We start from the raw sequence: 16265 nt of genomic DNA on the forward strand, positions 1-16265 counted from the left end.
TTGAGATAATCGCGTGTAGTTTTATAAAAAGTCATGGGCTCAAACTTATGGGGTTGCCATAGCTTTCTCCATCAACTAGTACCTAATGGAACTTAGTGCTTAACATGATATCCTATTTAGCACCTCTTTCTCTCTCTGGCTGTGTGTTTATAAGCAGTAGGTGGAGTTAGAAATCAGTGCATTGCCTCCGTAAGGCTTACCTCTTCAATGGCAAAGTTTCCAACAATTAGGGAAGAGTGAATTGTTATGGGTGGAAACCGACCTGAACTAGGAAGAGGAGTTTGGAGATGGATGATCATGGAGTCTCCTTTCAGGAATGATAGTTGAACCTCAGCCCTGAAATTTCAGGACCAAGAACCTGACAGATCATCATCATCATCATCAATCGTATTTATTGAGCGCTTACTATGTGCAGAGCACTGTACTAAGCACTTGGGAAGTACAAATTGGCAACATATAGAGACAGTCCCTACCCAACAGTGGGCTCACAGTCTAAAAGGGGGAGATGAGTTGATACTTCATTCAATCGTATTTATTGAGCACTTACTTTGTGCAGAGCACTGTACTAAGTGCTTGGGAAGTACAGTTCATCAACAGAGACAATCCCTGCCCACAGCGTGCTAGCGGCTTGTGCAGTGACCCTTACGCTCTCACTTCTCTGCCACTCATCTTCTTACTGGTGCAAGGAGAGCAGTGGATGAGTAGGGGTGCAACACATTGCGAAGTTCATGCGTGGTCTTTGCACCCTGCTGAGGTTAGCAGTTGTTTTCCTAATGCAGTTTAGCACAACTCCTCTCCCACGCCAAAATGAGTATTCAACTAAAAATGACTTCACAACTATCTCCTTCAACATGATTAAATAAGCAAATCCTCATAAAAATAAGTAAAAAGCAATCCCTTCAACAAAATGTCATCTAGACTGTGAGCCCACTGTAGGGTGGGGACTGTCTCTATATGTTGCCAACTTGTACTTCCCAAGCGCTTAGTACAGTGCTCTGCACACAGTAAGCGCTCAATAAATACGATTGATTATATACTCCGGAAGTGAAACCTACCTCTTTCTCTAACCTGCAAGTAATGTTTTACAGTCATGCTAAACAAGAAGAATACACTATATGTTGAATTTTATTGAACTGAGGCATCCAGACCCTAATGTTAAATCTGAATTTAAATCAAATGTTAGTATTTGTTTTTGTTCTGCATAACTGCTAGAGGAAATGTAAGCCAGTGATCAGTGGCTTTTTTTTTTTCTTTCCTTTTTTTGATATTCTTTCTTTTGCTCTGGGGTGCTACTTACATTCAAGCAGATGAAATGGAGAAATTCATGTTGAAGTTTATCAACGGAACACTTCGTACTGGATCACTGAGACAGTTCTAGGTGCATTGGGCTATTTAGCAAAAGCCATCAAAGAGGATCACTGAGACAGTTCTCGGTGCATTAGGCTATTTAGTAAAAGCAATCCAAGATTAGACTAACTGAGGCTTTTGCAAGATCCAAGGATTTTAAATTTTGTTCTCTTCTCCTTATCACATTACTTGTTTCTCTGTCTTTCCAACCTTCCCCTTTCCTGTTCCTCTCCAGTCTTCGTTGCCTTCCCTTGTCTCCTGTTCATTCCTCATGCTCTTTGTATCCTTCACTTCCTGGCTCTCACACTTCTGTATGTTCAATCAATCAGTCGTATTTATCAAGAGTTTACTGTCTGTAGAACGCTGTACTAAGTGCTTTAACGAAACCGGTAGAGATGTTCCCTGCCCGTAGTATTCAAAACTTTGTGGGGCTATGCATTTGTTTCTATGACTGTGAATTTGTTCCTGAGTATGTTCCTTTCCTTTCTTTGTGTTTGCGTCTGTATGTTCATTTAGTCATATTTATCAAGCGCTGACTGTGCCCTCTTGCATTTGTCCACACTCTGCCGAGGGTTATTGGTACCTATGGGCTTCAGTATTGCTGTAAGGTTTGCTCTCAGTAGCCAGGTCTCCATATGCTGTATCCTGCCTTCAGTGCTTTGAAGTGTCCAGGCAATCAATCAATCAATCAATCAATCGTATTTATTGAGCGCTTACTATGTGCAGAGCACTGTACTAAGCGCTTGGGAAGTACAAATTGGCAACACATAGAGACAGTCCCTACCCGACAGTGGGCTCACAGTCTAAAAGGGGGAGACAGAGAACAGAACCAAACATACCAACAAAATAAAATAAATAGGATAGAAATGTACAAGTAAAATAAATAAATAAATAAATAAATAGAGTAATAAATATGTACAACCATATATACATATGTACAGGTGCTGTGGGGAAGGGAAGGAGGTAAGATCGAACAAAGCCTTGATCCCGCCAAGAGACCATCCCTGACTAAACCCTCGTTTGCCTATTCGCCCTCCTTTCTGCATTGCTTGTGCCCCTTAAGCACTTAAGCACTTGATAGTCACCCCACCCTCTGCCCCTCAGCACAGATCCATAATTTTGTTTTCAGGTCTCTCTCCCCCTCTAGACTGTAAGATCCTTGGGGGCAGGGATTGTCTGCCAACTCTGTTGTACAGTCCCAAGTGCTCAGGTCAGTGCTCTGCACAGTAAGCGCTCAATAAATGCCATTAATTGATAAATCAATCCCTGCAGCAGTGGCAGGCTAATTCTAAGTGCCCGGGCTTCCCAGCAACTGATCCTTTCCAGAGCCTGCCACTCCAGTGGCGTTTTTCCTGTTCTCCTGTGTCCATCTTCTCTGCTTCCCTGACTGCTTCCTGTCATTTCCTGTCCTTGTTAGGCACACTGAATCCTTGCTTCTGCCAGACAACACGCTGTTTGGATAAATGTTTCGTTTTACTTATTTGTGGACTCTTTATTAGGTGTCAGAAGTGATTCACATCGATGAGGGATAGATTTTTTAAAAAAATTAGATTAGCCATATTATTTGCGTTACCCTAGTGCATTCCAAACTCTGAGGACTCAATCAATCAATCGTATTTATTGAGCACTTACTGTGTTCAGAGCACTGCACACAGTACTCAAGTTATGTACAAAAAAAAAAGATTTGGAGCATGCTACTTCGGGTGGTGGAATTTCTTCAGTGAGTTGGAAGATCTGTTCATCAGCCTGGGGCAAATTGCAAGGTTAGCTCTTTCTGCAGGGAATCAAAGGAGGAGTATTTGATAATTTCTGCTAATCCTTATGGTTTTATGAACTTGCTTTATGCGAAAAAGCTTAATGTTTTTGTGGTGACCATTAAAGTGAACCCAATTTTATCTTTATGCTCTAGATTCAGTAATACCTCAGAAAAGCTAGGCATGGAGGACTCTATTTCTGTTCATTCAACCTTAGAATATATTTATTCCCACAGCTACTCTGATGCCATTTACTTCTATCCTTCAGAACCTACATAAACATTTAAAGTAGGGTTTTGGTATGAGCTGTTAAGAGGTAATCTGTTTAAGCATTTAAAGGTAATTTTTTCCACATCATCCCTATACAATATGCTTGGTTGAGATTTAAAGAATGAATTCTCTGTAAGTCGTTATTTTTAGAAAAGCATTCCAAGGCCATCTGTATGTACAATTTCCATTTTTAATATAGACCTTACATAAAAGGTTTTCTTTAATTTTCTCAACTATGTTTAACTTTAAAATCTCTGTAATTTTCCTAGATTGATAAAGGAAGCTGGCAAACAAGATCCAGAACTGGCTTATATCAGCAGCAATTTTATAACTGGCCATGGCATTGGAAAGAATCAACCTCGTAGCAAACAGATGGAAGTGGAATTTAGAAAACAGGAAGAGGTAACTTAAGTTAAAATAATTGTATAGTAACAATAACATTCTGGATATTCACAGACGGACTGCCTGTAGTAACTCCATTCTCGACAGTTCTTCACATTTGTTTGTAATACAGATGGTTTATGCGTACAAAGCACATCTGTGTCTTGAAATGGCTGTAGATTGAATCATGCACTCAGAACTTGAAGAATTGTCTGTAAAACCAATTTCTTGTCTTAATTGTCATATCATCAACCATTTCATTTTCCTCTAGTGGGTTATTGATGGCACAGAACTACTGTTTCATAGAAAATCAAAATGGTGAAGAACTTCTTAGCTCCCGTTTTGAATATCATGCTTCAGTTGGACACTTTTCTAGTGTCAGACTGAACCGACTTTCTGATTTGATTTGGTTGAAAGTCCTTTCTCTTTTGGGACACTTTAAGAAACGTGACACTGGTACAGTTTTGTAGCTTTCTCGTCTTTTAATGAAATCACCCCTTTTAAGGCCCCAAGCTCAGAAACCACCTCTTTTCAGGGGGGCTCAGACTGGTTGAAAAATACTGAAATAATTTACTTCAAATTCGTTTTAAAATTTTCACATTAGCTATTCTCATATTAAATTTGCTGAAAGGTGATGCTGTGGTAGGATTATCTTAAATCAAATTTATCAGAGTCCTGATGACTTTTGGCCGTCTTAACCCAGCCTAGCTCAGGTCATTAATAGCTCCCAAAGTGGAAGCTAAAGGAAAAAATTAGCCAAGCTGCAGAGGGTGTCACCCTCTCCATCCCTTTGAAGAAAGATAGGGTAGTGATTCTTTCCTGGAAAAACTTATCTTCCAATTCCAACTGCATAAATCTAAACTTCTTTGAAGTGACAGAGATGAAAAAGTGAGCAGTTGACAGAAATGAAAAAGCGATCCATTGCAAAGTATAAAGCCAGAAGACTTAAGATTTTAATACCCAAACTAAGACCTTTAAGACTATATTTGGCAGATGAAGTAGTTATGCAGGGATAGTTATTTCCAATTCTTTTGAGTGGAAAGAGCTTGCTTTGTTCCGTAGTTTGTTTAAATATTTTCAGTCTGGACCTCTTTCAAAAAAACACAAATTTAACACTGAAGATTTTAAATTCTAAACTGGTTTTCTGGTTTAATGCCATTATAGGCACTAGAGCTATTTGAACCCCCTCCCCCTTCATATAGGACAGACCACCACTTTCCCCACCTTGAAAGCTTTATTAAAATCACATCTACAAGAGGCCTTCCCCAGTTTAAACCGTTTCCCCTACTCCCTCTCCCCCCCGTCTCACCTACGCACTTGGATATGTATCCTTTGAGCCCTGGATATTCACCCCACCCTCAGCATTTACGTACAGATCTATAATTTTATTTATTTTAACGTCTATCTCCCCCTCTAGACTGTGAGCTCCTTGTGGGCAGGAAGTGTGTCTGCCCACTCTTTTGTATTGTAGTGCTTTGCGTACAGTAAGCGCTCAATAAATACCACTGATTTTAGGCATTGTGAGCCTTAGATTTGTGAACATGTTAAAATGTTTGTGCACATTTTCACACTCCAAATTTCTGTGTCATTGCATGGCTGTGATCTTGGAATCTTAAGCTTTTGGGCTTGTGTTAATGGGAACTCTGGTCCTGGTGATTGCTTTGCATTTTTAAAAACGTCTCATTTCTTTCTAAGAACTTTCCCTTGTTTTTTTTTTTTTATAGGTGCTTAGGAAATTTCGAGCACATGAGACCAACTTACTCATTGCAACTAGTATAGTGGAAGAGGGTGTTGACATACCAAAATGCAACTTGGTGGTCCGTTTTGATTTGCCCACAGAGTACCGCTCTTACGTGCAGTCCAAGGGAAGAGCTAGGGCACCGATCTCTAATTACATCATGTTAGCAGACACAGACAAAATCATAACCTTTGAAGAAGATCTCAAAACCTACAAAGCTATTGAAAAGGTAGGGATCAAAAAAAGAGAACTAACTGTTTCTTGGTGGAGCAGAGGAATTTTTTTTCACATAATTTTTTTTTTTTTTTTCAATTCAGATCTTAAGAAACAAGTGCTCCAAGTCAGTCGATCCTGGGGAAACCGAAACGGAACCAGTGGTGGATGATGATGACATTTTCCCACCCTACGTGCTCCGACCAGATGATGGCAGTCCAAGAGTCACCATTAACACGGCTATAGGACACATCAATAGGTATGGTGCTCAGTCATTCTTTGTTTCGGTTTAAAGATTGCAGTGTTTGGTGTTTTACCATGGAGCACTGCGAGATTAAGAACCGCAGCCCAAAATCTGAAAGTAACATTTGATTTTTCTATTAATGTCTCCCCCCCGCCTCAGACTTTATGCTTATTGTGGGCAGGGAGCGTGTCTACCGACTCTGTTGTATTGTACTCTCCCAAGCATTTAGTACAGTGCTCTGCACACAGGAGGCACTCAATAAATACCGTTGATGGTGATGATGAAGATGATTGAGTGTATTCTTGCAACTCACCATAGGCCAGGCACCCAAGCTATTATCCTCGTATTATAAGTAACAGGAAAAGGGGGAGGGCTGTTTTATTCATTTTAGCACCTCTGTAGTGCTTTGCACATAGTAAGCACTTAATAAATGCCATTATTATTATGTCCTGGTGGGAAAGGTGGAATAGTCAAAAAGAGACTTTCACTGTATTGTAGTCAGATCTCTCATATGCCATCAATCAGCTCACTTCTAGGTTCTGATGATACTTTTGGCTCTATGGGTGGTCAGAGAAGCTCGTTGTGGGCAGGGTATGTGTCTGTTGTTATATTGTACTCCTAACCGCGTTAGTATTGTGCCTTGCACACAGTAAGTGCTCAATAAATACGATTGAAGGAATGAATGAAAAGAAGATGAGTTTTTGTTTTAGCAAGTATGAGCGGTTTGAATCACTTAACCAGGATTTGGATTGATGAAGGCCAGTCTACTATGCTTTGTAAACTTCAGAGGATGGGAAATCACGAGCCTGCTCACTTCCTGCATCACGGGACTAGGCTCTCTTCCCAGAGTGATTCACAGAGGAGCAGCTTGCTAAACTCAATTCTGCTGATTACTTCTTGAGAAGTATCATGACCTAGTGGAAAGAGCCCAGGCCTGCAAATCAGAGGACCTGGATTCTAATTGCGGCTCCACCAATTGTCTGCTTTGTGACTGTGGGCAAGTCACCTGACCTCTCTGTTTCTTAGTTATTTCATCTGAAAAATGGGGATTAAGGCTGTGAGCCCTGAGTCAGGGACGGGATCCCACCTGATAACTATGTCTTCCCTAGTGCTTTAAAGTACAGTGCGTGGCACATAGTAAGCAGTTAATAAGTACCATTATTTAAAAAAAAACAAAACATAAATAAAACCTCCTGGCAAAGTACTTTCTGGAGAGTGACAATTTTAAGCAAATTTCAAATTTAGTTCCATATCATTAAGGTTAACCTTCTTAATTAACCAGGTTAATTTATTTGAATCTACCAGTTTCCTTTAACTGTAGACTCAACCTTTCCCCTCCTTAGATACTGCGCTAGATTACCAAGTGATCCATTTACTCATCTAGCTCCAAAATGTAAAACGAGAGAACTTCCTGATAGTACATTTTACTCAACCCTTTATCTGCCAATCAACTCTCCGCTCCGAGCCTCGATCGTGGTAAGTTCAAATAAGGAATGGCTTATTCAAATACGGAATGTCGTGTCTTCTGTGCCTCAATTACCTCATCTATGACATGGGGTGTAAGACTGTGAGCCTCATGTGTGGGACGTGGACTATGTCCAATCTGAGTAGCTTGTATCTACCCCAGTGCTGAGCAGTGCTTAGCAGGTAAGTGCAGTGCCTGGCACATAGGAAGCACTTAACAAATACCATAAAAAAGCTTTATTCTGAAAATAGCAGCATTGTAAGGAACATGAAACATCCTTATATTCCTAGCCTACCTTTCCCAGATTAAAAATTCTTTATATTTCTAATGAACTAAATCCCGATGTGTTCTGGTTGGGCAGTGCACTTTTATGATGTGTTCTTAAATGCATCCTAGAGTCCATAAAACCTACACAATTTTCAGGTCATGTTATAATAGCAATGGCATAAATGAGTGAACCTGGCAGAAATAACCTCATCTGTTAAATGGGGATTAAGACTGTGAGCCCCATGTGGGACATGGACTGTGTCCAACCTGATTAGCTTGTATCTACCCCAACGCTAGAACAGTGCCTGGCACATAGGAAGCACTTTGCAAATACCATTAAAAAAGGAAAAAAAATGTAGTGCTTATTTTTCATGATAAATTTTTGATCCAAATTTTTTAACATTCATTTTATTTTATTTTATTTCCAGGGTCCTCCAATGAGCTGTACAAGACTGGCAGAGAGAGTTGTAGCTCTTATTTGCTGTGAAAAACTGCACAAAATTGGTAAAAATCTTTGGAAATCAAGCCTAATGGGGTGTGAGAGGAATTCTTTGAGTACAGATTTGCTGAGTATAATATGAGTTATATTTGAAGCAAAGAGATGCTATAGCCATTTTGGTGAATATTCGTTCAGAAAAATATTTTGGAATAGAAACTGAAGGCTGTAGGTTATTCTGGCTGTCTCCTGTTCTTGAAAATGCAGGTAACTAGGATGATGAAAGCCAAAAATAGAGGTACCTTAGGAGAGTCCATAAAATTTCACTAAGCAGTTGTGCTTTTTAATCAAATTATATAATTAAATCTGTTCAGTAGTAATCTTTCCCATGGTGTTCGTATGTGTTTTGGATAAAATGGGAGTGGATTTTTTTTTCCCTTCTGGAAACACACACCTGTTGGGATTTAGCACAATGTGTATTCATCAAGAATATAATACCCGCATGACAGGAAACCTGATTATGAGCAAGTGTGAAATATAAAGAAAAAATGATGTTTTTTTCAGCTTACAGGTAAAGAACAGTAGAAGTGAATGGAGAACACGACTCTTTGAAGTTGCTCTTATTGGATCAGAATTATTTAAAGTTGGAAGAACATAAGTGGTCTGGGTTATTTGAGAACTGTCAGTCCTGCTGCTAGTGCTTAGGGCTTAGTTCTGTGGCCACAGGAATGGAGAAATTGTTGGTGATTGGATGTGTTTGTGACGAGTTAGACATCAGCATGGCCGTGTCTCTCTCTCCCAGATTTGCCATTTGGCCCCTCAATAGGGATGAGTTGTGGGAGGAGGAAACAGGTTTTTTATATGAAGTGTTGCTTCCCTTGGGTTTTTACCCCTTGTGTCTTCCCTGGGAAAAATTTTGGGGTGAGGAAACAACCCTTGATATTCAAAACCACAGCAGAGAACCTGAGATCCACAGATGCCTCTACTACTTTGAAAAGTAGCAGCCTGGGAGATACTGATGAAGGAGGTGGGGTGAGGATGCGCTGGATTTTCATAGTCGATTTGTTTTATACTGAGCCTCTTTTCGTTCCCCCATTTTTAGGTGAACTGGATGATCATTTAATGCCAGTTGGAAAAGAGACTGTTAAGTACGAGGAGGAGCTTGATTTACACGACGAAGAAGAAACCAGTGTTCCAGGAAGACCCGGCTCCACCAAACGAAGGCAGTGCTACCCGAAAGCAGTTAGTATCAGCCAGTTTAGGGTGAAGACTGTTAACTGCTGGCAATTTCTGGGCAGCTTGCAATAGACTCAAAAGCGAGCACTTGAAACAAGTGTAAGAATGACAGCCAGCAGGGCCTGAATTGTCCTTGCAGATAGCCGTTGCCAAAAGGCTCTGAGTTTAGGGGCGGGTGTATATCTTTGGGATTTTACTTTCCACTTTGGGGCTGCAGGGATTAAGCAGAAGCCCACTTCTACTGACAAACATTTCCGTTTCCGTCGTCTTCCTCCTTGTAAACTCTTCCAAGCCATGACAAGTTCAGGACCTTCCAAGCAGGAGGGTTAACATTCTTCTTTAAGCTGCCCCACTGGGGTATGCTGTGAGAGCGAATCACTTCCATTCTAAGACAGCTGCCTGCTTCAGTGTGGAATCATTGATGAGTTTTGTTAAATGATTTATGCAGTGCTGAGGCCAGGAGCTTCTGCAACTGGCTACCCTGAGTTTCTTATCCTGTTTCCACTTGCCTGCTATGTTTTCCTGAATGCACACTTGGTTTAGAGCCCTCCGGTGCCTTCTTTATATTTAATTAAGATTCTAAGAGGAAGTTAAATCTACAGTGGGATTTCAGAAATGTATCACAAGTGTGTTTTGTAAGCAACACACTGATTGTTTGCTCTTCCAGTTTCATATTGATCTCTCTTTCCACTTTTCACGGTGGCTTCAAACCATTGTTTTGGTGTTATTGTCAAGCACTTTGTAGTAAATGTGTCTGAGTAGTTTGTTCATTTATCAGACACTTCGCAGCTTCTTTGCTATCTCATAATCTCAGGGTGCCCCTTGTCTTATAGCACAAGGGGAAGGCGTTTTCCAAACAGATTCCCGGGGTTGGATGAACATTCTGAAATTCCCTAACATTGTTCTAGCCAAAAAAGCATAATGAAAACTGCACAGAACTGGGTGTATATTTTTTTTATTATTTTCTTTATTCTGACAGTTGATATGTCAGTTTCCTTCACAGTACGGTGGCATTGAGCTCGATCAACTAATAGTTTATCATTCACTAGTTCCTCAAGATGGAAAGGAGTCCATCTGTTTTTCACTAGTATAAGTTTTTGTTCATGCTTATAATACATATATTTTGCCAACTTTTGGCAAACATTTATATGGTATTTAAGTGCTTGCTTTGGGCCAGGCACTGGATGGAGTAAGGGCTGGGGAAGATGCAAGTTAATCAGGTTGGACACAGTCCTTCCTCCCATTTTACAGATGAGGTAAGTGAGGCACAGAGAAGAGAAGTAACTTGCCCAAGATCACATAGCAGACAAGTTATGGAGTGGAATGCAGGTCCTTCTGATTCTCAGGCCCATGCCTCTGTCCACTAGGCCACACTGCTTCTTTGTTTTGTGTAGCCGTATAGTTTTGAAAATTCAGTAATCTGTAGATGGAAATGAAACAAGCAACAGATGGAAGAAATTTCTAATGTAAAAACTTGCTGTATTAATGTTGGCCAAATTTGCATTCTGTTTCTTCCATAGAAATACCTGCACACTGATGTGATTATTGCTTTTATAGCAGCAAGTGGTTTATTCTGAAAACCTTCCCAAGCTTTAGTTGCTGTTTCATGGATCGTTACGAAGGCCTTCTCCCTGATATTCCGTCTTTCCCCCAGAAAATACTGGTTATTTTTGTACCCATTTTAGTAAATTTATTTCAGATAATAAAAGGATCTTCTGAAAAAAAAGAGTATTGACACATGTCCAACTATGTAGTTTGAAGTGTTTTTTAGCTGATCTTGGTGTTTCCATACTGTGTTTAAGATCAGGCAGTGAATCTGTTGAATTAGTACAAGAAAAATCCCACCCATACAGGAGGCATGTTTCTGAAAAGGTAAAGATTAGACCTCAGTATGAGTCCTCTTGTTGAATGTATTGGGAGAATTAAAGATCACCTTTCTGCTCAATCATAATGGTATTTATTGAATGCATACTTTGTGCTGAGCATTATACTAAGCATTTGGGAAGAATATAATCCATAAATTTACCGCTGTTTGGAAAGCATATCAGACTCAATATTTGGCATCTAAATGGCACACCAATGCCATTTATCTTAATTTGGATTTGCAGTTTGTGCAGATTTCATCTTGGTATGGTATTTATGTACTTGATTGCAACAGGAAGTGTATATAATAATTGTGCTACACTCCTATGTGCCAAGAACTCTACTAAGCACTCAGAAGGTAGAAAATAATCAGATTCGACACAGATGAGTTCCTAGTTTCACATATCTAGTTTCTTCGAGAATCTGCAAAATCTTTTGAGGGAAAGGATCATATCCAACCCCCAAACCTGTAAAGTTCTAATACTTAGACTATTGTCTTTATAGTCTAAATATTCAATAAATATGTGTTGGACTTAACTTTTGGCATTCTTTTAGTAACGTTTGTTTTCTCTCTCAATAACAGATTCCAGAGTGTTTGCGGAATAGTTATCCCAAACCTGATCAACCCTGTTATCTATATGTAATAGGAATGGTGTTAACTACACCTTTACCTGACGAACTCAACTTTAGAAGGCGGAAACTGTATCCTCCTGAGGATACCACAAGATGTTTTGGAATACTGACAGCCAAACCTATACCTCAGGTAGTAGTTTTGAATGAATTGTTACCCTGATATTTTACTGTTTCTCAAGTCATTAACTTAGAATGACAGGACCTTTGACAACCTAAGATGAACAAAAAGTACTCTTCCATTAATGACTGGTTAGCGAAGCTTCACTTCTATCAGTGGTATTTACTGAATGCACTGTACTAGCGCTCAGAAGAGTACAATATAACGGAATTAGCAGATAGGTTTCCTGCCCATAATGAGCTTACAGTCTAGAGGAGGAGACAAACGTTAATATGAATGTCATTTATAATATATAACTTGGAAATATGTGCCTAAGTGCAGTGGGATTTAGGGTGAGGCGAATATCAAATGCCCAGCATTGACAGGTGAGCAAATGTATAGAAGTTTAGAAGGGAGAGCGAGCAAGGCAAAAGATTGCTTAATCAGGGAGGTCTCTTGGAGAAGATTTGACTACAATAATGCTTTGAAGGTGGGGAAAGTCATGCCTTGGCATATTTGGAGTTGAGGGGAGTTCCAGGTTAGGGGGAAGATGTGGGAAAAGGGTCGGCGGCAAGGTAGATGAGATTGGGGTACAGTAAATAAACTGCCACTGTAGGAGCAGAATGTGCAGTCTGGGTTGCAGTAGGAGATCAGTGAAGCAGCATGGGACGAGCTGATAGAGTGCTGTGAAGCCGATGGTAAGGAGTTTCTATAATAATAATGATAATAATTGTGGCATTTAGTAAGCACTTACTATGTGCAAAGCACTGTTCTAAGCGCTGGGGAGGTTACAAGGTGATCAGGTTGTCCCATGGGGGGCTCACAGTCTTAATCCCCATTTTACAGATGAGGTAACTGAGGCACAGAGAAGGGAAGTGACTTCCCCAAAGTCACACAGCTGACAGTTGGTGGAGCTGGGATTTGAACCCATGAACTCTGACTCCAAAGCCCGGGCTCTTTCCACTGAACCATGCTGCTGCTATTTGATGTGGAGGTGGATGGGTAGCCACTGGAGGTCCCTGAGGAATGGGAAGACATAGCCTGAATTGATTTTTTTTTTAGAAAACTGATCTGGGCAGCCGAGTGAAGTATGGATTGGAGCAGGGAGATACAGGAGGTCAGCAAGAAGGCAGATGCAGTACTCAAAGTGGGATGGGATAAGTGTTTGGATCTGTGTGGTTGCAGTTTGGACAGAGAGAATAGGGTGGGTTTTAGCAATGTTGTGAAGGTAGAATTGACAGGATTTGGTGACAGATTGAATATGTGGGTAGAATGAGAGAGATGGGTTGATGACAATGCCAAGGTTACAGGCTTGTGAGAGAGGGAGGAAAGTGGTATTGTCTACAGTGATGGGAAAGACACAGGGAGGGCAGGCTTTGGTTGGAAGCATAAGGAGTTCAGTTTGGGGTATGTTTAGTTGGCGGTGTTGGCGGAACATCCAGGTAGAGGTGTCCTGAAGGCAGGAAGAAATGCAAGAATGCGGGAAGGAGAGAGATAGGGGTGAGAGATGTAGATTTGGGAAACATCTGCATAGAGATGGTAGTTGAAGCCATGGGAGCAGATAGAGAATAGAAGGGGACCTAGACCTGAGCCTTGAGGGACCTTCACTATGGTAGGCAGAGGAGAAGCCAGCAAAGGAAACTGAGAAGGAGCTGTCAGAGAGATGAGAAGAACCAAGAGAGGAGTGTCTGAAGCCAAGGTTGGATAAAGTATCAAAGTGAAGGGGGTGGTCTGCAGCACCAAAGATAGCACAGAGGTCTAGGAGTAGAGAGAGAGTTCGTCAGATTTGGTGAAAAGAACATCTTTGGTTACCTTAGGGCTGCTTCGGTGCAGTGAAGGGAGAGGAAGCCACAGTGGAGGGGATAGAGGAGAGCATTGGAGAAGAGAAGGTGGACACAGTAGATGTAAACAACTGTCAAGAAATTTGGAGAGAAATGAGGCGATTACTAGAGGGAGTTGTGGCGTGAAGGGAGGGTTTTATTAGAATAGGGGATACATAAGCTTGTTTGAAAGCAGTGGGGAAGAAGCCATTGGGAAATGAACATTTGAAAATGGCAGTTAAGGAGGGAAGATGGGAAGGGGCAAGTGTTTACAAAAAGGGATGGGGTTAGAACAGGTGGAGGGTGTAGATTTAGAGAGGAGGTGAGAGGTCTCTTGAGTTACTGCAGGGAATCTAGGGAAATTCAAAGAGGGCAGAAGAGGAGGGAGGGATCAGAGAGGAGCAGGGGAGATTTTAGGGAGCCATGCCTGGTGGTTTCAATTTTGTTGATGAAGTATGTGGTCAGGGTATTAGGGGAAAGAGTTGGTGGGGGCAGAGGGAAAGGAGGTTTAGGGAGGGAATTGAATGTCTGGAACATCTGGCAGGGGCAGTGAGTATGGGAGTGAATTAGAAGTATTATCGGATAGAGGAGAAGACCAAATGGAAGCTGATAAGAATGAATTTAGGGTGGGCAAGGTCAGAGGGGTGTCTGGATTTCTGCCAAGAGTTCTCTGCAGCTAGCGCAAAGACTGTAAGCTTGTTGTGGGCAGGGAGTGTCACTGTTTATTGTTGTCTTGTACTTTCCCCAAGCACTTAGTACAGTGCTCTGCACACAGTAAGCACCCAATAAGTTCGACAATGAATGAATGAATGAGTGGATAATGTGCTCAGTGGAGGCGATTTAGGGTTGCAGGTTAGTGGTACAAGACTGGCGGTGGTTTAAGGGAGCAAGGGAGTGGAGTTCAATGGAGAGAGATGTGGTGAGTGGGTTGATTTGTGCGTCAAGAGAAGATAGTGTAGGTATGGAGACCAAATGGGGTAAAAATGGGTGTGGACTATTGGAGAGGGTCAAAAGAATGGAGGTCTCTGGGGGAAGAGGACAGATCTGTGGGGGGTGAGTATATGGGAAAGAGAGAAGTTGGTAGGTTGTGGTCTGGTAGAGGAATTTCAGAATTGGTGAGGGTAGAGATTTTATAGTTACAGGAGATTACAAAATCAGGTGTTTGCCCAGGTTGGTAAGTGTGTGAGATGAGGGGAGCAGGAGGTCATTGGAATAGCAGAGTGAGAAGAGGTGGACAGTGGAAGAATCACTGGGGACATCCACAGGGATATTGAAGTCCCCAAGGATCAGCAAAGAGATGGAGAATGAGAGAAGGAATGTGAGAGGGATCAGCAGCGTGGCTCAGTGGAAAGAGTACAGGCTTTGGAGTCAGAGGTCATGGGTTCAAATCCCAGCTCCGCCAGTTGTCGTCTGGGTGACTTTGGGCAGGTCACTTAACTTCTCTGTGCCTCAGTTCCCTCATCTGTAAAATGGAGATTGACTGTGAGCCCCCTGTGGGACAACCTGATCACCTTGTATCCCCCCCAGTGCTTAGAACAGTGCTTTGCACATAGTAAGCGCTTAATAAATGCCATTATTATTACTGTCAAAATGGTTAAGAAAGCTGGAGGAGAAGCCTGGGTGGCAATAGAGGACTGTGACTAATAATTGGACTAAGTGGTAGAGGCGGATGATATGGACACTTCAAAGGATGGGAAAGGGGTTGGGGAGGTGGAACAGTGCAATAGCGGCATGAGGGAGCGAGAAGGAAGCCGGCTCTTTCTCCTTTCCCAGAGAATCTAGAAGAGTAAGAGAGGATGAACTCTCCCTCCTGCCCAGAGATAGTGGCAGTGATACTGTGTCATCTGGAGAGAGCTAGGTTTCAGTGATGGTGAAGAGGAGCAGTGAATGGGTCAGGAACAGGTCAAGAATGAAGGGAAGCTTCCCCGTCATGAAGCAGGGGTTCCACAACTAGCATTTGGCTGAGGCTGTGGGGAGGGTGCAGTGAGGGGGATGCCATGAGGGGTAGGAAAGGGTTGAATTCATTCATTCAGTCATATTTATTGAGCGCTTTCTCTGTGCAGAACATTGGACTAAGCACTTGGGAGAGGACAGTACTCCAATAAACAGACACGTTCCCTGCCCACATGAGCTTACAGTCTAAAGGGAGGGAGACAGACATTAATATAAGTAAATAAATTTTATTACAGATGGAACTGAGCCAGCGGGGGCCAGTGTTGGGGGACAGGAGATGGGGTGGGGATGGCGCAGGAGGTGAGGAGGGGATAGATGTGAGTGAACTGAGGAGGACTGGCCCTTTGGGAGGAGGATGAGGAAGTGTGCTGGAGTCGGGTGGGAGGATTAAGGGGAGGGGATTGGGGAAACATAGTGAGGCTAGGGCATAAGGGATAGAAAGTCTGGGCTTTTGTAGCTGATCAGATCCAAATTATGGCCTCTGACTTGCTTTTTGTATTGTTTAGAAATACTGCTCACATATCTCTCACACACACACACTTATGTGC

The 16265-nt window shown here is 41.8% G+C and overlaps 1 protein-coding gene across 2 annotated transcripts in view; it reads left to right on the plus strand.

Annotated features, from left to right (window-relative positions):
• The window catches only part of DICER1 (dicer 1, ribonuclease III), an 84705-nt gene that overhangs the window by 43374 nt on the left and 25066 nt on the right, over nucleotides 1-16265 (plus strand). For both annotated transcript variants that reach the window (XM_038744448.1, XM_038744449.1), the window contains 7 exons: nucleotides 3641-3773; nucleotides 5477-5719; nucleotides 5808-5962; nucleotides 7291-7423; nucleotides 8108-8183; nucleotides 9218-9357; nucleotides 11798-11977. In XM_038744448.1, the coding sequence (XP_038600376.1) occupies nucleotides 3641-3773; nucleotides 5477-5719; nucleotides 5808-5962; nucleotides 7291-7423; nucleotides 8108-8183; nucleotides 9218-9357; nucleotides 11798-11977 (1060 nt within the window). The remainder of the gene's footprint in view (nucleotides 1-3640; nucleotides 3774-5476; nucleotides 5720-5807; nucleotides 5963-7290; nucleotides 7424-8107; nucleotides 8184-9217; nucleotides 9358-11797; nucleotides 11978-16265) is intronic.

Source organism: Tachyglossus aculeatus, chromosome 1 (assembly GCF_015852505.1).
Source record: "Tachyglossus aculeatus isolate mTacAcu1 chromosome 1, mTacAcu1.pri, whole genome shotgun sequence".
Lineage (NCBI taxonomy): Eukaryota > Metazoa > Chordata > Mammalia > Monotremata > Tachyglossidae > Tachyglossus > Tachyglossus aculeatus.